The 26,902-nt window shown below is 38.9% G+C and overlaps 1 protein-coding gene and 1 pseudogene across 2 annotated transcripts in view; both read right to left on the minus strand.

Moving 5' to 3' along the window:
- The window catches only part of cmss1 (cms1 ribosomal small subunit homolog), a 29,418-nt gene extending 28,736 nt beyond the window's left edge, over positions 1-682 (minus strand). Inside the window, exon 1 of the mRNA XM_086265593.1 lies at positions 567-682. Coding sequence (XP_086121719.1) covers positions 567-615 — 49 coding nt within the window. The 5' untranslated portion in view covers positions 616-682. The remainder of the gene's footprint in view (positions 1-566) is intronic.
- LOC147311306 (uncharacterized) overlaps positions 1-26,902 on the minus strand; it is a 262,128-nt pseudogene that overhangs the window by 63,921 nt on the left and 171,305 nt on the right. The gene's annotated exons all lie outside the window — the stretch shown is intronic.

Raw genomic sequence — 26,902 nt, forward strand, 5'->3', positions numbered from 1 at the left:
AGCACGACTGCCCTCTTTTGGTATGCAGAGTGCATGAAGCTGTTCCAGAAGTAGCCGCAGGGAACTTCCTGTGTTGATATGTGGCAAGAAACGTGGGTACAGCCCACTGGATGCTTAAACCTATGCGTGTAAGACAGTTCATTTTTAAGTTGAAAGAAAGCGAAGGGCACGATAGGGGACATTAGAGCAACTTTACCGGTCCTATAACCTCGTTTTCTGCAGTGACCCGCACATAAAAAACAGGTGAAAAAAAAAACACGTGTTAATACACCCCCTGCTCATAATAACTACTGCGACCAATGCGGATAATAACTAACCAGACGTAAGTCACAGTTAGCACTGCTTTGTCTTTTCACTTGCCGCTATGTGTACTTTAGGTTAATATTGCACGAATGTACCCAGGGGTTAACAGTAACTCAGACTGCTGCGATTGTTGCTAGCTAGCGTTAGCTTACTATAGCCGACAATTTCTGCAACAGCTCCAAGCTACCGTTGTGTTTCCTTAGACTACACCAGGACCTCCAATACAACAAGAGAAGTCAAATGTACATGGTTAACCCAAATACCTGATTTGTACTCGTGTTGCCACCACTCGTCACCCAAGTCGTCACCCATTTTCTTTAGCTAATACTCCGTCCAATCCAAATATACCGCTAAGAGAGCAAGCTAGGGTTGCGTTCACAGTCAGTAGGATTTTTAAATGTAACAAACTGATACAATACTAACAAAAATACTAGCTGACACACTTTATACTGTAGGCATACATGTGTATTGATTACACATACAGATTCAATAATTATACATTTTTCGAAGTTACAGTTGTTTGCACATTTATTTTTACTTGGTGGAACGCCCATTGAAATGTTACAGTATTTCAAATTATGCTAAATGTTTTTGTCTCATCACAAGATTACTAAGTGGCTCATTGTTAAATAATATCTGGGACTCTTAAATAAAGGTGGGTAACATACGACAACCAGGGAAACAAAACAAAACTGGTCTCTACTTGTGTACACATGGACAGTGAAGGGGCCTCGGCCTCAGGATCCCTAACTATCAGAGAGCGCATAAAAATGTGTCTGGGATGATGCAGATACCCGATGCAGTGACAGTCAATGCATTAAGCAAGTTGCTATTGCTTTTTTAATGAACAAGTGAGATTTAATAATAAAATTACTATAATTCACTGTAATACTATAATAACTGGCCAAAAAAAGATAGATATAAATATGAAATAAAAATGAGATCAAGTTAAGGAGGAGTAAAAAGTAAGACTGTGCAAGCAAGTAGTGCAAATTGCATTAATAAGTTATATGTACACTATAAATCTGAGAAACAGCTGCAAGAAGAAATCAGTGCAGTATTTTCTGATTAAACACTGCAACATTTTTTGGCACTTTAGATACATCACACAGTATCATGAGGGAGACATGTGACTGGCCTCAAATTTATTCTTCAGCACAAATAAAAACAACTCTAAATTTGCAGCAATGCAAAAACATAAAGCATCTTATCAGCTACAAGAAGGGGTTATAGCAACAGATAGTGTCGATGAGCAGCTGAGACAGCCTTGCCACAGGACAGTGGGAAGTTCTTCAAGATGCTTTGAGCAACCTACCTGGCAGGCGCCTTAAAAACAATGCACAACACCCATCATTTAGGTGATTTATGGTTTTTTCTGTGTGGGCAATGGGTCATCTGCCCCTTGAGCATCCTCCTCTGTCAAACCAACACTCTCTTCGTCCTCCTTTGCTGCATCCGGACATCTTCTCTGTGATCTTCCTCTTTTCCTGTGAAAACAAAAAAAAAAATTTTTTTAATTTCCCACATGCTGACTTTCTTATCTGGGTGATAATGATAATCTGTTTATCATGCAATTAATAGTAAAGATTTGCTTAAGCACTTAACAAAAGCTCCAAAATCCTTTCTTCCACTGAGGGCAAACACTCGTGCCTCACTCGGCATACATTTGTCCTTTGCTCTACAGTCATCAAAAACAGCTTTTCTTTTTAGGGCTGTTATCCTTTCAGTAGGTAGTACTTTACTATTTCGAGATGACGGGTGTTTTGTTGGATGGGAGAACAATAAAGATGACAAATAGGTTTGCGAAATAAATTTTACAAATGACGAATGCAATTACAGGATAAACCCTCATTATTAATCACACAGTGACATTTCTCTTGAGGACGAGAGCGCCATCTTACTGTTCTTTTACTTTGTGTACATTACAAAACACGTCTTTACATCCTCTGTCATTATTGTTTGGAGGAGGAGGAGTTTCAGCACAGAGAAGAAGTGAAAGGAAAAAGGAGGAGGATGCGCTTGGAATAGTGCCCTCGTTCCTGCAGCTGTAGTGGAGAGGAGGGACGGCTCCTCTGGGAGTAATTGCATGCTTTTTTGTTTTTCTGTCAGAATAACACATTTCTGCCTGGTATAGGGTATGAGATGTTTGATTAAAGCTTTACTGCAAAAAAAAGAACAGACTGATTACTGTGGAAATTATGGAGGGTTTAGAATGGCTGTGCTGTGTAACCCTCAAATGGGGGGAGAAAAACAAATAAAGACAGAGAAAGGAAGGATGCAGTGAACACATTGTGCTAATGTCTGCCAACTTTCAGGCAGGACAATAGGCTCTAAATGGCAGCTATGTATGTAATTAAGAATCATTCCTGTAAAACACAGGGCTCGTCCTCATTTGTCATTCTTTCTGTTCACTGTTTGGCTGCGTTTTCAAGGGAAACAATGCTGTAAAAAAAAAAAAAACCCATACACACACAATCCAGTCTTTTCTAGGCCATTGGGGAACCTGTATGACTTTTAAAAAAATCCTGTGTTAATCAGCCAACTTGTCTGAGATGAGATGCATTTTAAAAGGGAAAATTCACGACGGTGAAGAACTTAAAAGTGGAGCTTTCTTTTTTCTTTTTTTTTTGCACGAGTCATTTCGAATGCATGAGCGCTCATGCATTCGAAATGACTCTGAGGACGTTGTTTGAATAAACACAGTTGAAATGTTTTTAATAAAATATAGATAGGTATATTTTATCCAAATTTAGCTAGACTTTGTTTTAAACTTTAGAAGCAAAATGTTGTGCTGTTTGATATCACCCTTAATCTCCAGGTACACATTAAAGGGACATTTCCACTTTAAACTTGAAGGAGAAAAAGAGCAATGGCAGAAAAACACGGCTAAGGCCTTTTTTTGTATCTCAGATTTCAGAAATTTTATATTTGAACTTATGGACTTAAAGCATTATCTTATTTATTTATAGTAAATTTATATATTTCCAGATGGGCCTAGTATCTCAGAAGCTACAGATAACTTGGGATTTACTGAGAATTAAAAAAAAAAAAAAAAACCATGTGTGAGCGGCAGATCTCTGGGTAAAAGCAAAATAGCTACAGCCAATATCTCCCTTAAAATGGATCTAAAATGAGCATAATTGGTCAATAATTAGACAAACACACCAAGAGGCTGGTCACTAGGAAACATTTGTATTTCCCCGCCTGGTTGGGGAGTGGTTTTCTGGAGATTGCTGGCAGTTGCTAGGTGAAATTTATTTTAAAGAGCTATAAGGTGCTGCACTGAAAATCTTGCAATGATTTTAGTGGCGAGTTTATAGCAGCGATCGCCTGTAACTTGTATACGAGATACCAACTTGTCTAAAAGTCTGCAACTGTTCGCTAAGTCGTAGTGAAACTGTTAAAAGTGTGATGCAAAACACATACAGAAATAATTTGCCTTCAAAATAAAAGCAGCACCGTTCAGAATGTATTAGTTTCAGTGTGCAGGCAAAACTTTTACATTATAGTGCGTGCAGACAAGTAGGTGTCCTCCATGCAAACTATGGCCAATTTGCTAGCAATCTGCAATTTGCTGCAGCATCCTCTTTATGATTGTAGTGACAGGCAGTAACCACTTGGCAAGTGGTTAAAAAAAATACACATTTTCCCCTAGCAACCAGAGGTAGCTGTGGGGAGTGGTCTCTAGCCATGTAAGACTGAGGTGTAAATCAAGTCAATTTAGCTCCTCTTTAAGTCTGGTTACCCCTGAGATCTACATATTAAGGATATGAATCCTGTTTGACAGCACATGGAGCCAAGAATAGAAAAACTGTATAGAATAAAGTCAGTCTGAAGCCTGGCTGGTTTTGGTTCATAGACATTACTTGCAAAAACATTGATTCTTCAATATACTGTATTTAGATATACAGACATGGCAGGAAATAAGGAAACTTATAAAAAGTCCACATAAAGTTAATTTTTCTGAACTTAGAAGTTTTTTAACCTTTATGCCTTTCTACTCTGTCTCACCACTCAAAGCTCAAAGCGCTTTCATTCATGCAGTGCTTTTATCTATACCTAAGGCCTTTTTATCCAACATTCACACTCCGATGGTTGCATCTTGGCCACTTAGGGAATAGTATCTTACTCAAGGATGAGGAGCCGGTAGTCAATCCAACCTTTCAATTGGTAGATGGCCTGCTCTACCACCTGAACCACATAACCTCTGACATCCTGTAGATTTCAAAATCTCTTACGTAAATCTCTCTCTCTGGCCAAGGGAGCAGCCATACGACCTCCTAACAAGACCTGATCAAGCTCTTGTTGGAGGAAAGAATCTGTGTTTGAACAATTTCGTTGTAGCATAGGGAAGAACTGGGATGCAACAAGATCAAAAATAAAGACAATAAAAGTTTGAAAAGTTGTCAGAATAAAAAAACAACAGAAGAGAAGACAAACGTCAGGCTAGTGTAATTAAAAGCGGGCAGCTGTCTCTTCGGGCCTGTGTGATTGCACACTGTAGAACATTGGTGTTAATGTGTTTATTTTGTTCTGAGCAGCTGTTCCTCCTTTTTTTTCATTTTAATGATCACAAGAGGATGTGGTTTTGGTTGTATTTTCTTTGGCTGCCTCTCTTTTTCCCCCCCCTTCTGAACACAGCAGAGGAGAGGTAGGACAAAACAAGAATTGACACAGACTAATTATGTCTTTCAAAAGTTAACAGCTAATTACTATACAAAAGCCATCATGCCACGTGATTTCAGTGATAAACACACTCTTCTTTACCTAAGACTTGTGCTCATTCTAGATTTCCCTTTCCTTGTTTTGCCCACTGAGGAATATGCAGTTCAGTTTGATGTTCTAACAGTTGAACGATGAGATGACATTCACTGAATAACTTTGTTGCTTAATTGTGCAGTAACCTTGTGCAAACAGTGGCCAGGAGATCCGAGGAGAATCGTATATTTATAAAAGTACAACAGTGCTGTCAAAGTGAGGGGAAAAAAAGGGGATGAATTAAACGAATATGAAATTAAATACAGTAACTGTCATGTCGTTATGCCACAGTTTGAAGAGGGGGGGCAAAAAAACAGTCAGTGCCTTGACAGCAAGTTTGTGACCAGAAGAGCCGCAAGTGACCTTGAGCTTTCGAAAACTTCACAACACGCAACCCGTGCTGGTCTGCGACTTACAACTGTATTCATGAGCATCTGGCTGAGCCTGACCTGCATGGAGATGAGCTGCATTTTAAGCAACTGGTACGTTTTAATCTGTTTTATTTGTTTGTTTGCTTTGATTTTCCTTTTTGTACTTTATGTGTGTTTGAGGCAGCAGTAAAATCTGAAAAGCATTAATGATACATATCAGTTAGAGACATCTGAAAATGTCAAAAATCTCATTTTCAAAGCAGAGTTTTAGTGGAATACTATGCAAGAGAATGATGGTATGTGACAGGGTTTGTAAGTGTTTGGTCACATTATACATGTCTCTCTGCGACCACGGATAGGATTAGCAAGCAAATGCCCTCCTGTAGATGTGTCAGGGGGTTAAAGGTAAGACAGTAGGTATCTCAGTGCAGATGACATTATCCAAAAGGTCCCAGTTACTGTCAACCTCACCAAATGTCCGACCGCATGCTCTGCAAAGTGTACTGGAAGACAACGGACTAGAAGTTACAGCATTACATGACATCCAACTTTTTTATTTGCTGGCATTTCAAAACAGGGCTGTAGGATTTTAGAAAGTCATGTTTGTCTGCCACCAGGCCCTGCATGTCAAGTTATAATGAGTTCAAACTTAAACTTTTTTCTCTTTTAAAAGAGATTTAAGGGCCATGTCACTGATTGTACATCAGTATTCATTTACAAGTCTAGAGTAGTTCTACTACAAATACACTCATTGGCCACTTATTTAGTTGTACTCGTTCATCTGCTTGTTAATGTAAAAGAGTATAATCACCAATTACATGGCAGCAACCTGATGCATTTATGCATGTAGACAGGGTTGTGAAAATCTGCCCAAGTTCAAATCAACCATCAGATTTGGAATTAAAATGTGATTTAAGTGATTTGAACATGTGATGCTTTTTTTGTGTCGTCTTGGTGTTTCATAAGCTGCTGATCTTGAGTAATTTTCTCACACATCCATAACTAGAGTTGAGAAAATGATTCTAAAAAGGGAAAATATCCTGCGTTAGTTCTTTGGGTAAAAAATGCCTTGCTGAAGCCAGAGGTCAGAGCAGAATGGCCAGACTGCTTTGTGCTGACTGAAAGGCAACAGTAACTGAACCACTTTTTACAACCAAGGTATGCAGAAGGGCATCTCTGACTGCACAACATGGAGAACCTCGAAGCAGATGGGCTACAGCAGCAGAACACCAGGTGTGACTCCTCTCATCTAAGAACAGGGAATTTAAGCTAAAGTTCACACAAGCTCACCAAAATTGCACAACAGAAGACTAAAAAAGGGAAAATCATTGCCCGATCTGATGAACATCTTTGTCTCTGGCATGATATTTGTATTGTAGGGTCAGAATTTGGCATAAACAACACAACAGAATGGATCAACTTTGGACCTCTTAGTACCAAATGAGCATTATTTAAATATCACAGCTCATCTGAGTATTGTTGTTGACTACAGTTTACCCATTTTATGCTGTTCCAACATGTTAACCCAGTCCAGCTCAAAATGATTTCTTAAATGTGCCAATGAAATCATTGTACTCAAATGGCTTCCACAGTCACCAGATGGCTTGCAAGGAACAATGGAAGCCAACCCAGTAGTAGCAAGCTGTAACTAATAAGGTGTTTGGTGCCTGTAATATGTTGAAAATGTCATAAAGTCATTTGCGGTTCCAGAGCAAGCTATTTAAAATTCATACGGTTCCAAGTGATCTCACTTAACTAAACCTTGGTTGGGGTGAAAACCAAAAGTTGGGAAAAATGTGGGTGTAGAATTAGAAAGAAGTGAGCTCACAGAACCAGTTTAAGCCTACTCCTAAACTCAGCTTGAGGCGTGATAGCTGCTAATAGCATTAAACACGCAACTGTTATATTTCTGCAAATGTCCCCTGCCTGTTTAAAATGTTATTTCAGTTTTTTTCTCTGCACTGTTAGATGAATAGTTTCAGCCGAGAGATGTCTCTATATTTAGCTTTATATATCTATATCTTCAAATTAGATTTGTATCACAATGATCAGTACAGCCCTCGGAATAAGCATAGGCTGTAGTTGTTACACTACATTGTCAAGTATTATGCGAGTTGAAATGAGTGTTATGTCATACTTATTTTGAATTTGGTCTGTTAATGCATTTCCAGATGATGAAAGTAAATGAATAAAACAAATGTGCTGTCAAAACTTTCAGCTGTCTGTTGCAATTGTTATCAAATGAGTCTTTGTTCTGCTGGATTTGTCTTCTCATTCATGCCAGGGTTTTTTTTTTTCTCCAACAGATGCAGCAAAACATCAGTTCTCATGTGTGACACCTCTGAGTGCTCGGGGATGGTGCAGACAGCAGAACCAACTGTGTGGGAAGAATGACAGGACATCGTGTCCCCTCTCTAATTAGGATAAGTGACAAGAGTGATTGTTGTTAGCTGCAGAAGTGATGGCATTAAAGGGCTGAGAGCCAGCCACACAGCTGGGAGATTAGGGACACGTGCATATTTTGGCCTCGACACGTACGTCACCAAAAGGACACGGAGGAAGAAAACAAGGTGAAAAGGGACTGCTACGTAATGCACCTGTCAAATAGGTCCTTGCAACATGTGTGGTGTTATGTGACCGAGGAGAAGAAGGCCAGGGCATTTAGAAGAAACAAACACTTGTGTTCTTAGCTAAGTGCGACGAGGCTTATAGGATGCAGACTGCTGTGTGAAGTGCTGAATAAAAGGTGCACAGATGGTGTTTTATTTATCACAATTTAGACTTTCATGTCCATTGTTCTGTATCAGTATTTGGACGTTTCTGAGTGCAGTCTTAATAATGCTTTGAATTAATTTGCTTTCAATAGAAGTTCAGCATTACCTTGTAAAGTGTAACACTTTGTGTAGTTTCTCTATCGCAAAACTGTGGAGAAGTGAGCAAAATGTGTACTAATGGAACCTGATCAAATGTTGTAGCTAATGTTATTGAAAAAAACAGACCCCAAAGTGAACCCAACCATAAATAAAAATCGTGTTGCTCGATGCACATCAGAAGCAACAAATCTGCAGAACAGTCTGTACAACTTGTCAGGCTCTCAGTGGTCATCAATAGCAATTGCTCACGAACTCAGTGTGAATGTTATTGAATTAAACTTAGGCCTTGAAAAGACCAAATGCTCCAAATGTCTGCCGCCATTGATTGTTATTTAACAATGGAGAGCTGACATTTTCACTACTCTGATTCATTCCATTGTTACAGAACCTTGAATTTATTTTGTCTGTTCAACCACGATTTGTAGCACGATAAACGGGACAGACTGTGCCAGCCCATTTCACTTCCACATTAAAAAACCCCCCCAAAAAGTGAGTAATCAATGAGTGATCACGTTCCCTCCTAAATATTTACTTTGTTTAAATACTAGTTACTTAATGTTTATTATACTATTTATTTCCATACTGAGCACCGTCTGATAAATCTTTTTACAACTACTAAAAACTGCTATCCAAGGTCAACAATAAACCTTTAGCTTTCAGCTAACATGGGTGCTAAGAAAAACAAGCATCTAGACAATCTAAAATACAGTGAGAACAGGGCACTGCTAGAAAAACATTTAGTTTAGTATCTGTACAGTTTTTCTATACGGTATTTTCATTTATAGTGCCTAGCTGCCTTTTTATTCCACTACATATAGGATGGGAACTATAAGGTTTAAGACAATAATAAATATCATAAAACATGGATTCTCTTTTGTACTGTGTAAGTGGCCATAATAAAGTCTTACTGCAGAGTTTGTCTACACAGCGTCCAAAGTCATCAAGTTGAAACATGAATGCAAATGCATGCAGGAGAAGTTTCTTCTCCTCTACTTCTTCTTTTCTCTCCTATTAATCACCTTCTGAGGCTCTACATTCTGCCTTGATCCCTTGGAAGAGGCACAAAACCAAGATTTGAACCACTGGAGTGCAAAAGCTAACTACTGTACAGTGTATGTAAAGAAGTTAATGCTTCATCTCAAGCAGCAGCAGCAAAATATTACTCAAGCACTGATGCATCAGTATTAAGAAGCTACTGTAGTAATGTTATATGGAATAATATATCATTTTTAACTGTTAAGACGTTTAACCAAAGTAAGGGCTTGAATAACTTTTTAATAACATTTAATGGGATATTAAAGGAAAAAAGATTGGTACCTAAAATTATTGTTACTGCAAAAGATACTTTAGCTTTTGTGGTATTTTTATGTTCCCAACATCACCAACAAGGTTTAACTTATAAAAGGTCACATTAAAAAGGGGGAAAAAGAAAGCCTAAACTGGTGTAATCTACAAAAATATCAAAGCCTAAACAAATAAGTTAACAGCCCTGCTAGCATCATGCAAACACTGGAGCCGATGCCTGTTAAGAGTGTGGTACACCCAGTGTACTAATACACAATGATTCATTCTCACATTCCCAGCTATGAACAGTTACCTGACATTCATGTCAGCAAGCTGGAGTAAACAGAGGAAACTCATGCAGGCACAGTGAGAACATGCAAACTGTAAACTCCACACAGACCTGAGATTTGAAATGAAACATTAAACTTCCATTATCAATGCATCTGACAGGGGAACAAATCAAGTAAGCATCTTCTACAGTAAAGTTCTTTTTTTTTTTTTAATGTTTTTATGCCTTAGAAGCTCATTGAACCTCTGCGTGTGTGACTGGGAAGTACAAATGAGCTGAATTCAGTTGAATTAAAAGGAACAGTCGTCTATTTGTCCATTTAATAAGCCACAACAAAATAAAATATTAAACGAACAACAGCAGCAACAAACAAAAACAGGAAACAGCAAGGTGTCTGTCCAATACAAACAAACAGGGATTACAGAACAGAGAACTGCTTAAAATGCTTAGTTACTGATTTTTTAATCATTATTATTATTATTTTTAAATCCACTTGATTTTTATTTAAAACATCACAATCTGACTAATTTTCTTGTGCACAAAAAGTTTTCTGTCCCTCATCAGTAATTTTAACACTGTATAATACCTTTAATATATCAATCTGGGCATTAATTCATCTTATATAATATAATAACATCGCCCCTTTTACTAGTCTTAAATGAACCTGCCATTAATTTCTCAAATGGATGTTACTACCTTTAATGCATAATTAGAGCTGATTTTAATCATGAAAAACATACTCGCTAATGCTCGGCTCACGCTTTACCCAAACTCCTAATGCTGCACTATATATTTTATGTAAATAAGTAATTGCTCATAAATGCATAAGCTTGGCGAGATATCACACGGGGTTGATAAGATGGCAAATGAAAGAATGAGGAGAACGCGAGAGTGTGCGTGAGCGATAGCGAGAAAGGAGTGAGACTATGAGCACAGCAGTAAGAGGGCAAGGGAGGATGCCCCGCAGGTCATGAATAAAAGACGAAAAGAATAATTTGGGTGTTTCTCATCGTGGTACAGAACACCATAGTGTGGGTATCAAAGAGATTAGCACCGCTGAATAGCATCTCGCTCCTCTTCTCCTTGTTTTGTTTTTATCTCTCTCTCTTACGTTATACACATACTGCAGTCTCTTTCCGTTCCTCAGAGCAACATGTATAGTATTATTTTCCCCACAGCATCGCAGACACACACTGAGCAATAATATGTTCGTCTTTTAGGTGTAGTCACCACGGGGGGGATTCGTATGGCGCAAATTAGGTTGGATCTCCTTCTCCGAGAAGCTATTAGTCCCTCATTACCACCCTCTGTAAATGTGTGCGCATGTGTGAGTGTGTGAGCGTGTATTTTTGTGATGCCAGGGTGCGACATCATCAAGGAAATCTCTGCTCCAGCAGTACATCATGTTCTCTTGATTCTTATACGTAAACAGATTACAGTAACTTACCAGAGAAAGCAAACAACACCAAGAACAAGCTTATTACATTTCCCTGCGTTAGTTCACTGTGGTTACATAGAATAAAGAAGGACCTGTGTGTTGCTTCACACTATGTCCTGAAGGACTGCGAGTAGAACGAGGGAGTCCTTTATACATATAGCAGCAACTCATTTTCTGATCTAGCCGGAGATAGCTCCTGTGAGGGATCACGCTGTGGTTTCTAAAAAAGATGTTCCTTCGAGAAAGATTTGTCTTGTCACTGTTCTCTGCAAGCGTATTACCATTTCACAATCAGCTCCTGAACAGCTGTTTCCATTGATAACAAACTGATGTATAAGTCTGTAATTGTAGGAAGATAGGAGCACTTTTACACTTACACATATACAGACCCATAACTGCTATGGGCGGATACATAGTCGAGAAAGTGTAGATAGCCTGCGCATTTTGTCCGAGACCCCGACATTGAAATGCTAAGCTGTGTGTTTCCACTGTAACTAAATGCCCCACAAGCTCTTCTTGCTGGGAGGAGAATTTTTACACAAAAGAGTTTATTATTCTGCTGTTCTTCTGTAGGCGATAAGATGAATATGAAAAGCACACTGCCAGCAGAATCCATCTCAAAACAGCTCTACATCTACATAGTTTAGGTAGCCAAAAATAATACCACCTTCAAGCATTCCCTTTATTCAAGGGGACAACATTATTTTGTTACATGTGCCTAGAATCGTTTGAAAGAGAGAAACCCCTAATATAAGTATAGTAGGTCATTTCTTGTCCTTGTTTGAGGTTCACGTTAATGTTATATATTTTTGTTAGTGAACTTTTAAATTAGCATCAGTGCATAAGCAAACTATGCAATGAAGTCAAATACCACCTTTTTCTTGTTTGATTAATTATTTTACAGCTTAAACACAGTTGGCGTGCATGCTCAGAGCCTCTAATGAAACAAACTGTATTGCTGTAATATGAGAAATGAGGTACCCATCAAATTGTGGGAAACCCCCCCTTGCCTTCTTGCATATTCTTCACAATAAAAGGTCTTGATGAGTGATAAAGATGCAGTGTGCTGCTGCCATGTCAAACTGTAACTAATCAGATCAGATTAGTTTCTCAGCTTGACAGAGGTGTAAATGGAAAGCGGGAAGCTTGGCAAAGATGCTGGAGAAAATGATTTTAGGGGACTGATTTGCCTTTGCCTCTGTGGAGCAGAGTGTTCATAAAGCCGCCAGCAGATGGTGCTGAGATCCTCTCGATGCTTCCGCAGTATGTGATCCTCTCGATGCTTCCGCAGTATGTGTCCACATATGTGTCTGTGGGAATATCAGCTGCATGTTTGCCATTATTGCTGGTATATTTGGGAGCATTTTAATACGGACACCTGTGTTTTCTATGTGCTTTTGCGTCTCGCTCCCATGAGGGCAGTGTTGTTATTGACACAGGTGGAGAGGCTTTTCTCTTTGAGCCGTTTACTGATGTGGGAGGTCAAAGTTGCGCAGGACTTTAAAGATAGACCTTTTCAAGCAGCCTCTCTGCAGGCCCCTCCAGTGAACTGGAACTTCAGATATTGGGTTTGGGGCTGAGTTAGTGAGCTAGTTTTGCACAGTGAGAACACAGTTGGCCTTTGAGGCAGAGTAAGCATGTCGTTTCTTGCTGTTTTTGCATGATATTTTATGTTTTTAATTTGCCACAATGCCTCCTCACCCTTCTCTGTGTCCCTTTTTCAGTTTGCCCATCAGCCCTCTGGCCCCGAGGAGCATCTGTGCCCCTCCTCATTTCCCATATGCCCCATGCCTTTAAGTCTAGCCCCGAACTGTAGCGCTGATAACTTATTCATCACAGACATGAATTAACAATCATTCATTTTCCATCACACCAACAACCTGATGGTTTGATTTCACTCCTGACCTGCTTCTGGTTTCACTTGTGCATCACACAAACATACAGGCGGCACTGTGTAAACTTCAACATGTCAGCAGAGTGGAGTGAAAGGATATCTCAACAGGCAGCACAATGACAAGATGACAGTCCATACTGCAGCAAAACCGTAATCTTTGTTTAGCTATTCATACAAATCAGCAAGGGGGAAGAAAAGGGAGAATAAAATGCATAAATGCATTTTATTCTCCCAACTCTTGAGCCACGATCGCCCCTGTGAATATTCTCTGGTTTTCTAGTCCCTGTCAGTACTTGCTGTGGCATTTTGGATCCACTGAAAACTTTTCAAGGAGTTTTTAGGAAAGCCCAGTAACAATGAAGTACAACAGTAGACCCTACAAGTAATAAATGCATGTTTAATATGCGCATTGAAGGACATGTCCTGGTCAAAAATGACTCCAAGATTCCTCAAAGTGTTACTGGAGGTCAAGATTATGCCATGCAGAGTAAGTTTCTGGTTAGACAATTAGAGGTCATCCAGTTCTTTATACCTTTCAGACATTCCTGTAGTTTAATTAACTGGTGTTTGTTATCTGGCTTCATGATAGAGAGAGCTGGGTATCATCTGTATAGCAATGAATGTTAGCCCTTACTTGATTATATTGCTTAAGGGACGCATGTGTCGTGGTGACTATCATTGAATGCTGCACTGCAGTCTAGCAGGACCAGCAGAGAGCTGAGTCCACTGTTGGAGGCCAAAAGATGCGTTTTTTGTATTGTGAAGAATTCTGAATGCTGTTGTGAACACTTCGATTTTCTTTTAATGGACAGGCTCACATTGTGGCTTCTTGCTTGTATTGGTTGCCCATAATGACATAAAAAGAGGTTTTTCTTGCTCTATATTTGACCACATGTTTGAGCACAATGTCTCTCACATCACTTACATTGAAAGGAAGGGGTTTTAAAATGGCTGTATATATAGAATGAAAGAACAGCAAGAAGACCTGGTTCAGTGTTCATATATGCTCCTGTCTTCTTTTTAAGAACAGATCAGAATCAGGCTTTTAATCCTTATTTCATTAGTTTTTTTGGGTACATTATATTCACACAAATTGTGTTATTGGCAGTGTTGGGAAGATTACTTTTAAAATGTATTCCACTACAGATTACAGAATACATGCCCCAAAATGTATTTTGTAACGTATTCCGTTACGTTACTCAATTATTCTGAATACTTTGGATTACTCAATATATTATCATGCTTTTTACAACTACATGAATGTACTATTGCTGTGTGATTTATTACTATTACTGAAGGTCTGCGGCTCCGAACCGTAGTAAAGGGACCTCTGGCTAATAAGTCCGGTTCGTAGCCGAAAAATAGCTTTACTTGTCTGGGTCAACTTTGATGTGAGAGAGGCGTTGAAAGGCTGCTCCAACGGAACTTATTGTTTCGGAGGAAACAAGCCAAACACATTGTGGCAAGCTCAGACAAGGAGGAGACAGAGGTGTCGTTTGGTCTTGCTACCCTGAGTTGCCAGGGAGCACAGCCGTTTATTTTCCAACAGAAACACACCGCTGCTAACCAAACTGCTCAGCATAGCTTAGCACAACAACAACAACAACAACAACAACAAAAAGGCCTCTCTCACCCAGGAAACACACAGTCGCAGAGAGAGCGTGTCGCCCTCTAACCATGGCAACCATAACGCTGCCGTAGCTGTCAAACAAAACCCAAACAGTCCTGACCCGCCACAATATGAAACAGGAAAATACTGCCATGTAATCCATTTATTTCAACAAAGTAACTGTATTCTAAATACCACCTTTTTTGTTGTTGTTGTAGTTACTCATATTTTGTATTTTAAATACATAACGGCGGTACATGTATTCCGTTACTCCCCAACACTGGTTATTGGTTGGGGCATTCCTTCAATAAGTGAAGGAAATCATCTGGTTAAATACTTCAAGACTAACAATAACAAAGAAAATGGAGCAAATTACAGCTGCGGGGGGAAACATCAGAAGTAGCCCTAGAAAGAAAAGTGAATGGAAAATACACACAGCGGGAGATAGGAGCAATAAACAGAAGAGGTGTGCCTGTGTAAGAAGTTCTGCAAAAGGTGGCTGTAGTTTAGATTGGTAATTTAAAGTTATTCAAAAAGCCTCCTCGAACAATAGCTAAAGAGTCTTTTTTCTCCAGTCCAGTTAGGTTTGAAGGGTGAAAGATGAGTCTCACACTGAAATAGTTGGTATAGCTATGTGTATCAGAGGAAGTTCTGTAATTCCCTACCAAAAATAACCAGGAATAAGCCAAGTCTATCACCTGTTAAATCATAAAATGAGAAATGACATGTTAATTAGATTAGATTAGATTAGATTAGATTAGATAGAACTTTATTAATCCCTCGGGTGGGTTCCTCTGGGAAATTCGATTTCCAAAAAAGCACAGCACCGACAGAAGTTACAGAGTTACAGAATATTATATATATATATATATATATATATATATATATATATATATATATATATATATATATATATATATATATATATATATATATATATATATATACACACACACACACACATATATATAAATACAGAGACAATATAAATAAAATATACGAAGGGGATAAATAGAATAAATAGGAATAAAAAATAAAAATACAAGTGAATTGCACATTTCAAGTATTGAGTCTATTGCACCGTTGACTATTTACAAAAGTATTGCACAAAAGGTATTGCACAGTGAGGTGAAGAGGCACTACAGCTTAGTTGTTCCCCCCTCCTTTGTCCTCCTGTTTCCCCTCCCTCTCCCCTCCAGGGAGGAGTTAAACAGTCTGATGGCGTGTGGGACAAAGGAGTTTTTAAGTCTGTTAGTTCTTTTTATTAGCCACCTTTAAAAAGTGCCGGCAGTCATATTTTATCAGCTTTGGACACAACCGAGCTAGCTGTTTTTGTGTTTTGGTTTTTGTGTTAGTCTTTGTGCTAACCCACTAAATATTGATGTTGGATAGACGTGCAGATCATGTCTATATTGGGTCCGTTGGTCCATGGCCAATTCTGCACATCTATACCACATCTGAGTTTGGTCCAAAATTTGGATGTCCAATCGTGACCCAACCTGGACATGAATATGAAGTTCAACATTTGAACTTGGTAATTATTTGGGATGTCATGTGGATGTCTATGACAGGTGCAGGAAATTTGATTAATAAATGTAATATATTTTATTTATAAACATCAGCATTGTTGTTATTAAAATGATACGATAAGGATTATTTATAAACAAACACAATTTATTATGTGTTGTCTTATTGATTTACTCAGTACATGTGGGTTGGTTTTTGTTATTTTACCTTTTCCTGTGTTTCCTTAACTACTTCAATAAATAAAAGAAAATGTTCATAATAAGGTTAAAACGGTCATTTATGAAAAAGTGCTGAAATATTAAAAATGTTGAAATCCATGTTACAGTGTAAAATAAAAATGGTTGAAGTATTTAGAAAGGAGTACAATGCGTTTAATATGTTTAAAAGACCGTTTGAGTTATAATTGGTTTGTTTTTATTTTAGTGAGGTTGGTATCTTGTTTTATTGTGAAGAGCTTTGTACGAGGAAGTATATGTGATTGTGATTGGTAGAAGGACTGAGAAGAGTGTGTAAGTGTGTATGTATAACCTGAACTATCTGCTCGACAGTCTTTGTCAATACGCACATCTTGAAAACTGTCTGTGAGAAGCTCCGGACATTTCTGCTCCAAATCCACCGAGCGGCTGCTCACTTTTGACTTAGCTCAAGAGCTGCGCCATCTTGAAGATAGCCCGTGCTCAGAGGTCCTACAGACGTCAACAATAGAATTCAGTAGACTTGGAAAAGAAGACGTTGCCTGACGTTACAAAACAGCTTCCTTACGTGGACGTTCGAAAAATGACTTATAAAAGTCATTCTGATGTTTGCTGGCTTTAAATTTGCAGGAGACATGAGATTGGTACTAATCTTCTTATCAAACACTCAAGAAAGCAAATAAGTCTCTTTCTCAAAATGTCCAAATATTATTTGCATCACTTAACTCTACACATATATAAAAAAAAGGCTACCAGCCATTTCAGAGAAGCATTAACTCAAGAAGTATTATCAAACATCAAAGGAGGACTCACTTTCATGCTTCCCACGTGTGCCTTATAAAAGACTGGAACCTTTAACCCAGAAAACTGCAGTGATGGTAATTGGTTCATTGGAGTCTCAGTGATTTTGCAGACAACAGCAACATGTTACCAGTAGGAAGTAATTGCTCATTTGGAGAATAGTAAGATCCTTGTTGCGCTAATCAGTTCCTGGCTCCAGCCACAGCTGAACAAGTGTGCGTTTAGGTATAAGGGTAAAGCAGTGTTGACATGTTGGTACGATCTGAGTACATTTGTCTGTATACTATTCTGTTTGTAAGTGGATGACTGAAGGGAGTGTCTGTCTTTCCACATGACAGTCCAAGGACATAGTTCAAAGCTTTGCCAGGTTTCAATCGAGCCCTTTGAAGCCTCTTCTATCACCGCTCTCAAAGGGTAGATGGAAAAGAATGCGCGGAACTACTATTAGTGTTTTCACATTATGCCATGCATCTAGTAGTGAACTAGACATCTTTTGTTTAGGAGAGAAAATACTCCTTGGATGGGTGCATTAGAGTTGTTCTACATCTTATTCTCTGTATTATATTTCTTTCCATTGCCTCAGAAACCCTGATTTGTGCCATGTAGCTCCCCAAACACCCCGCACCTCCCCTCCAACACCCACAAAACACGCCCCACACCTCCATCACTGCATTTTAAGGGCAGGCGAGTGTCGCCTACAGCCACATTAGCATGGCAAACTCGGCGTGACAGCAGTTTTGCTACAGTGCTGTTATGATGGAGTGAATATGCTCACAGTTTGGGCTGCTCTGGGGGAAAGCAGCTCACTCCAAAGTGTGTTATCATGTAGCCCTGAGTGCAGCTCGAGGGGGGGTGGGGTGGGGGGTGGTTATAAGATTGGGAGGAGAGTAGAAATAGAGGAAGTGGAAAGGGGCTGTGGGGTAAAGGCTGGCGGTGAGCTAAATTCAAAAGTTCAAAGCTACAGAACATGACTATGAGCTGAGAGTGAGCTGGGGAGGAGATGTGATGTAGAGAGAGCACTGGGAGTTTGGATGTGGTGTGTGCTGGAGTAAATGGGCCTTGGCGAGTTGACAGTCACTCCACACATGTGTTTGACTGTGAGCGGAGGCGACAGTGCCGAGCTTATTGAAAAAGACAGGGAGAACACTGTAATCAGCTCTTCTCCTCCTGTGAGGAGGGAGTGCAAAATCACATGAAGCAAATGGAGACAGAATGTTGCCTCTGCAGCGCACAACCTGCATGAGGCGCATAATTGTTAGCATTATTTAAATCGACACTGGTAAAATAATTACCAGCTGATATCATATGCTATGATAAAAGATTGTAAAAGATGTAGAATTAAGAATTCAAATTCTTAAGCTTCATTTAAAGGATGTTTAAAATGTTTTTGCAAGAGTTCAACATTTTCTATAAGATTAATAACAGAATTAATAATTTATTCAGAAAACCTGCTACCTGAAAATTATAATTAAGTGACCAAAGTTAGCCTTGCTTGTTCAACTGAGGCTCAAGGTGTACAGGAAATTGCTATCAGAGGTCTGTGTCCAGCACCAAAAAAGTACATGAGGCTATAGTGCAGATGATAGTGCAGTGTAAATATTTAAAGGAAGATTTGTCATTCCCTCTGCTGACTGTTCCATATTTGATATTCCCTCTGAAGAGCAGTGGCTTTAGTGGATATTTTCACTTCCTGTGGGCACAAAAGTAAAAAAAAATATATTAAAAAAAATACCCAAAACAAATGAAACTTGTGCTAATATTATTTCTGATTTCAATCTGTTTTTCTTCCTATACTCTTCAACATGTAGCTAAACCATAGGAAAAAATAGCATAGCTATGAAAATGCTGCTTATAATGACCTCTTGACCTTGATTCCTTGAATATTATAATTCCTGTGTTTGTCATGCATTAGAGTTGATATTATGTCAGTGGGGTTGTTATAATGAAGGCAGATATGCTAACTTTGCCCCAGTGTGCTGTCTTTGCCATCTTTCTAGCTAGCTCCCAGGTACCGTGGTCACTTAGACGACACTGTTGCGTGGCCTCTAAGTAATGACACTCCCTATATTTCTCAATGGAGAAATGAGGGAATAGGAAAAAGACAATGTTTCATAATGGGAGAAAAGAAAGTAGACACATCCAATAAACTGTCTTATCAATTTCCGCATAACCTGTAGAAGATATTTATTAATTTAGGTGCTAAATACAACTATAGCACAGCTGCAGTCTTTTTTTTTCCTCCTTCATTATTACAGCATCAAGCCAAGAGCCAGGTGTTCATTTTGGCAAGGAACAGAAGTACAAGTCTACACAGCAATAGAGAGCAATTACTAGCAGCTACACTTTATTTCAAAGTTCTCTCTACATCATTAAGAACCAGTATTGCAGTCTGTGTCTAATATTGTAAGCTAACCAGCTTAAAATGAAGTTTTTATAATCTACAGGGAATATGAACCAACTATTGTACCAAAAAAAAGGAACAAGGATTTTATGACAGCACTATAAAAACAGCCACACTGGTGATCGCACTGATGGTCAATGGGTTACAATGTAACACATTAAAATGTAAGTGTTACATTTTTCTGTAATGTAACACAGTACTCTACTAACTTCAGTCGTTGTTCCCTGTGTAACTATAGGAAGAATATAATTGTACAGAGTGGGCCATTTATATGGATATACCGTAATAAAATGGGAATGGTTGGTGATATTAAAGTCCTGTTTGTGGCACATTAGCATATGTGAGGGGGCAAACTCCTCAAGATGGGTGGTGACCATGGTGGCCATTTAGAAGTCGGCCATCTTGGATACAACTTTTGTTGAAGAGGGCCATGCGACACATCAAACTTATTGGTAATGTCACAAGAAAAACAATGGTGTGCTTGGTTTCAACGTAACTTTATTCTTTCATGAGTTATTTACAAGTTTCTCTTTGTTCACAGCCATTGACATGTCGAAGAGGTTAACACGTGAGGAGCGGATCGAAATTGTGTTGATATCTGGTGAATGCAGTAACCGGGTCATTGCAGCAGATTTCAATGCAAGACACCCTACGAGACCACCCATCTCCCATGCTACAGTTAGCAAACTGCTTGCTATGTTTCGTGAAACTGGTTTAGTGTTGGATTTGCCAAAATGTGGACGCAAAAAAACTGTCACTAATGAAGAAACATCAGTTGCTGTCCTAGCTTCATTCAGCAAGAGCCCACAGCGTAGCACTCGCCGCATTTCACTGTAGAGTGGCATTAGTCGAACATCCCTTCGGCAGATATTAGCTACTCACAAATGGCACCCTTACAAACTCCAGCTACTGCAGCATCTCAACGAGGATGATCCAGATCAGCGCACAGAATTTGCAGAATGGGCAAAACAAAAATTGGAACAGGACCCTCGGTTCACGCAGAAGATTTTGTTCAGTGATGAGGCAAACTTTTATGTGAATGGTGAAGTTAACAAACAAAACCACCGCTATTGGTCTGACACTAACCCACATTGGATGGATCCCTCCAAGACTGTTGGAACAACAAAAGTGATGGTTTGGTGTAGTATATGGGGTACAATGATAGTGGGTCCATTCTTCATCAATGGAAACCTCAAGCCCACTGGATATTTGAAATTGCTACATGATGATGTGTTTCCCTCTTTATGCACTGAAGCTGACACGTTCCCTGAGTTTTTCCAACAAGATGGTGCACCACCACATTATGGGTGCCAGGTCCGAGCATTCCTAGATGAACAGCTTCCTGGAAAGTGGATTGGTCGTCGTGGGCCAGTTGAATGGCCCCCAAGGTCTCCCGATCTGACCCCCTTAGACTTTTAGCTTTGGGGTCATCTGAAGGCAATTGTCTATGGTGTAAAGATACGAGATGTGCAGCACCTGAAACTATGGATACTGGATGCCTGTGCTGGCATTTCTCCTGTGGTGTTGCTATCAGTGTGTGAAGAGTGGGAGAAGAGGGTTGCATTGACAATCCAATACAATGGGCAGCACATTGAACACATTTTATAAGCGGTCAGAAACTTGTAAATAACTTATGAAAGAATAAAGTTACGTTGAAACCAAGCACAACATTGTTTTTCTTGTGACATTACCAATAAGTTTGATGTGTCACATGGCCCTCTTCCAGTTGAAAAAACAAAAGTTGTACCCAAGATGGCCGACTTCTAAATGGCCACCATGGTCACCACCCATCTTGAGGAGTTTGCCCCCTCACATATACTAATGTGCCACAAACAGGACTTTAATATAACCATCCATCCATCCATTCACTTCCGCTTATCCTTTTTCAGGGTCGCGGGGGGCGCTGGAGCCTATCCCAGCTCTAGGGCAAGAGGCGGGGTACACCCTGGACAGGTCACCAGTCTGTCGCAGGGCTAACACACAGGGACAGACAACCATTCGCATTCACTTTCGAATCGCACTCATTCATACCTAGTGGCAATTTGGATTATCCAATTAACCTATCCCCACAATATCACCAACCATTCCCATTTTATTACGGTGTATCCATATAAATGGCCCACCCTGTACATTGATACTTGCATTAGAGAGGTTCAGTTATCCGATAGATGGATAGAAAAAAAAAGACATTTTTTTCTGTGTACTTGAACAACTTGAACTCAGGTGTTTCCAGGATTGAAAAAAAAAAATCTGAAATAAGAGCCAGCATAGAAAACCGGAGTAGAAAATATTAGGCACAATGTTCAGGTTCTGTGTCCCATTGCATATTTATTATGTGAAAATGGTGCTGCACTAACTTTAAACATAACTTTGAGTTTTATAATAGTTTTCTGAAGGTGAGAAAAATTTTAAAGTTTAGTTTTATCATCAAAATATACTTAAAATATGTAGAGTCAATGTGCTCATTATGTAAAAGGCCATTTTCAGAATCATACACATGATATTCTTAGATCATAATTATTGACTCATTGATATATATCTATACATATGTGTTGTCCTCCACTAAATAATATCCCCACTCGTCTTCTCTGTGCTTTGATCCAGTGGTGTTGGGGTAATCATGTTTCAGGCGTAGCTGAAATGGAAGTGGAGGCATGGTAGCTGGTGCCCCCACTTCTGGAATGAAACAAGTCCACTATAGCATCTGCACAAACAACATGCTAATGTGAAGATAATGAAGAACTCAAAATCCCTGATCTTCATCAGGTATCTAACACACACAACTCTTGAGGATGAGGAGTGACGTTTGAGGCAGATGACAGGCTGACAAATCGGGAACCTGAAGCAGGAAGATGAGAGACCACAGTAAGTAAAGGGAAAAATATCACAAAGGCAAAGAAGAAGATGAAAGGCAGGTGTGTCAGCCAGAGTAGGACAGGTAGGACTCACCTCGGGGCGATGTTATAGGCAGGTAAGTATTGCCCATACAGATTAGGACAGAGGAGCAAGAAAACACAGAGCAGAGGAAGAAGGTGAGAAGGGCACTCGGGGCCATGACAGTTTTGGAAATTAAAAAAAAACAAAAAAACAATTTAGAGTATTGTTGGGTCTGTGTTTCCACAAGCCCCGCTAGTTTAGAGACTTATTCATCATGAAGAAAACAAGACAGTCAGCAATCCATCGATTTACTTGCGCAAGGGAGGCCTCGTCGGTATCTCAGGAACGCACTTCGAATCCTACCATAAAATGACCCCAAATCCGGCCTCCGCTCGCTGCCTTTTATTGGGAAAAACAGTTCAATACACATCACAGCAAAAGCACCTCCCACCGTAAAACCCGTGACTATGGTTGTCAGATGGTCACTGACCGGTCTCTGGATCTGTGTGACTGAGGTCTGGAGCATTAAATGTTCAATAACACTGAGTCTTGAAAAATGCAAAATAGAATTACCAATAAGCTTTCATCAAAATGCAAAGTCCAAACAACCAATTATAGAGCAGCTCACATACACACTACTTGGTTGCAAACTGTGAGCTACTCTCACACATTCACCCTAAAATGAACCAAAAACAATTGGAACAATTATTCTAACAAATGCTGGGTTGCATAAGTAACAAATTTCCATTTCTTGATTATTTTACAACATAAAGAATTGATTTTTCTTGTCTTGAAGTAAGTTTCTACACTTGGTAATTAAAAAGAGAGAGCAAACAAGTTCCCCATATTAACTATCTGTGTCTGCCAATTTGTGTGCAAAATGAATCAAAAATCACATGTTAAACAAATCAGTTCATTTGGTTTCAACCTTGACTTGTTGTCATTTAAGAAGTAAAACTGGCACTTCGTACATGCAAAACTGTTTCTGTAGTTTCTGTTTAGTGTGTGTGTGTGTGTGTGTGTGTGTGTGTGTGTGTGTCATGGGGGTGTGTTTGTGTGACCTCCTGCTGACCAAAAGGGTCACAAGAAACAGATCTGTCAGATAGGATGTATCTGCAATAAAACCTTCCCCAGCACAGAGTGGCTAGGGGAGGTGGTCAGAGACAAAGGAATGTCTTTGATCCTACTGCTTGAACTAAGACTTTACAAATTTAAGAAACACAATGACAACATTCAACAATTCGACTTAACAGTATACAGTATTTGTACCTTAATTCTAAATTTTTTCTTTTAAATCCCAAAGGACCCAAAATTAAATGTAGCATCTGCTCATCTTGGGCTAAAATCTGGTTACCCCAAAAGGGACTTTATATTAACAAAGAGACAGATTATTTTGAATACTCTTCACACAAAATTTTTAATAATATACTTACCAGCCAGCTTTTGCAGTGTTTTATATAAATACGCATGTGAAGGTAGTTTTGAAACTTTCACAACACGTGCCAGTCAGTGAAAACAGGTCCATAATTACCACAAACAACCTGTTCTGTGTTTGGCACAATTTGTATAGGAATTGTTATATGACATTAAACAGTAAAGCAAGTGGGTTCCTTCTTTTATTTGTACTAGAAAGTAAATTTCTGACTTCATTTTATACATTGTAATAAGGCAAAACAAAACTGGCATCATCAGCATATAATGATAGCTTATGCTTAGTCGGTCCCACCGTTGTTCCATAGATTTGTTAGTGAAGTTGTAAACAGCAGTGCAGACAGATGGCAACCATGGTGGAGACTCTTTAAAAAGAAATTGGGTGTGAATTATTCCTGTTTGTCCCAAAAAAGTGTCTGTGCTTGGAATCAGCTGAACACACTTTCTGAATTTTTTCCAAACAGAAATTTTCCAGCACATTGAACAAACAGAGCCATCTGTATCTGTGCTTTATCTGACTTTTATTTATAATATTTACTCTTCTAGCATTATGAAAACCCTGCCTTACAGTGAAAACAGAAAGAAAGAAAAAAAATCACTTCTGGTGTTTATCATTTTTATTACTGGTTGACACATTTAGACTTGTTCTTGGTAAAATTCTTCATATCCCTTTAAGATCAGAACTTGTATTTTCTCATGTTTGATAGAAAGTTTCCCATGCTTTGAAAGTAATATACTTAGAGCACCGTTCATAGAAAGCTAATGCTGCCATGGTGATAACAGTAGTACTAACTATTTTATTTTAACACTTTCATGCAAATCAACAGGAAAATGATCTGATCTTGCCCCCTTTCCAGATTTCATACTATCAGATGCCCTTCCAGTTTCTTCTTTATTTCTTACTCCAGATATCTTTTGTTCTCCAGAAATCTAGTAGCCTTTCATCTGTTTTAATCTCTGCACTGTACAGTGATATCTGGGATTTTCACGTAGCCTAAACCTAGAGCTTTACCTCTGCCATGCCACGGTCACTCTCCAGGCCTCTTAGCTTTAGACCTGACTGATTAGGTGCTACTTCTCTCCTCTGTGACTAAGTCTCTTCCACCCAAAGTTAATTTTTAATGACACACTTTGTTATGTGGGTCCATAGGGGGCCCTTAGTGACTGTGCTTTAATAAAGCAAGTCTCACTGCTCACTCCCTTCTGAGAAGGCTTCATTAAAGCCGGTGATGAAAAAAGCTCTTTGAAGTCCCAGATTTGAGCCTATCCAAACTTTATATTTCTCTGTCCATCTGTCTGTCTGGAATTTTATGACTTTATTTTCATTTTTATGTCAATGGGCACAATAAACAAACAACCTATTTTGAAGGACGGATGATGTGATTCCCTAAGGGGCACTTCATAACTGTAGTGTATTGACAGTGTGTTATTAGAGACCACAGAGATGGGGCTAGTGTAAGGAAAGAAGGCACATATACAGTGCTACCCCTTATTGCCATCTCACAATATTTCCCTCATCTGAAAACAAAAGAAATATATCAAAGTAATTTTGATTTTATTGATTTTATTGATTGGAAATCAATAAAGATTTAGATTTTAGCTGACATGTTGTGCTGTGTCTCTGGGCAAGATTTGCATGGCACTTTGCTTTTTCTCAAGGTCCTCCTGCTTCCTTCCATGGTCCAATGGCATTCACACTAGGGAGTCTATCAGTGGCCACAGAGTGCATAAATTACAACACAGAGCATGTAATATATGTACACGAGAGATAATTTATTCAAAAATTCATGTGCATCTTTTGATTCATTTGTTTTCATGTTTTGATTAGTCTGTCCAGATGAGACACATGGATATAGAGAGTAGGGCTATCAACTATTCATGTCAAATATTCTAAATTAGATTATTGAATTAAGTGGAAAAATCAATGAGACGTGATTTTGAAAATTAATCAATTGCAGAAATGCTGAATTTCCACTAGAAAAACTGTTTGATCGAGAGTTGCAGGGGGTGTTAGTGGAGCGCTGTCCACCTGCAGTACCACGCGCTGTGCGTCAAAGTCAGAGCAGCTGTGGGTTAACGCTCACTGCTTGAGTCTTCAGACACACCACTGCTTCTGTGAGGAGAGAGGGACCTGTAAATTTAGCCTACTATGATTAGTGAAGATAAATGACTGATATCAGCGGAGCAGCTAAACTTTAATGGTGTTAAGGCATAATAGTTGCCTTGTTATTTTATTCTACAAGTGGTTTCCACTTGTTTTGTATTTGTGGGTGTAAATGAGGGTTCATGTTAACAGTAAACTAATTACAAGTTGTAGTTTGTGTCTTGGATTTTGTGGTGGTGAGTGAGGGTAGTAAAGTACCGCAAAGTACCAACTGAAAATCCAGGCCATCAACAATGCTGGTGTGATTACTTTAAAAAAGTATTGTATTACTTATTACTCATTATTAACCCTATTAAAAAGTATTGCATAATGGTATTCCACTAGATTCAAACTCACTGGTCAAATATTACATGCTGGATATGACAAATAATATCAAATCTTCCACTAAAAAACTCCAAACATATATCCAGAAAGAAAAACAAAAGTTATTTGCAAAGGTTTGGGGACTTTTAAAATATGTAGAAGATAGGGAGTCAATCATTTGGCAATTTTCTTCTTTTTCTTGAGAGTTTTGAATTAATGAAGACTTCCCCTTTTTTCCAAAAAAAAAAAAAAAAAAAATGCACATTTTACTTTTCAGTCATGCATTGGGAGTAATTTGTTGTTATGTTTTTGTTCATGTGTTTGACTTAGTTAAAAATCGAATGACTATACTGTTCATTAAAAGCCCCTGCGCTGTCCTTGCAGA

This window comes from Aulonocara sp. 'chitande type north' Nkhata Bay, linkage group LG16, assembly GCF_057382095.1.
Source record: "Aulonocara sp. 'chitande type north' Nkhata Bay isolate Kocher_YH1m ecotype deep benthic linkage group LG16, A_spYH_male_GT1.1, whole genome shotgun sequence".
NCBI lineage: Eukaryota > Metazoa > Chordata > Actinopteri > Cichliformes > Cichlidae > Aulonocara > Aulonocara sp. 'chitande type north' Nkhata Bay.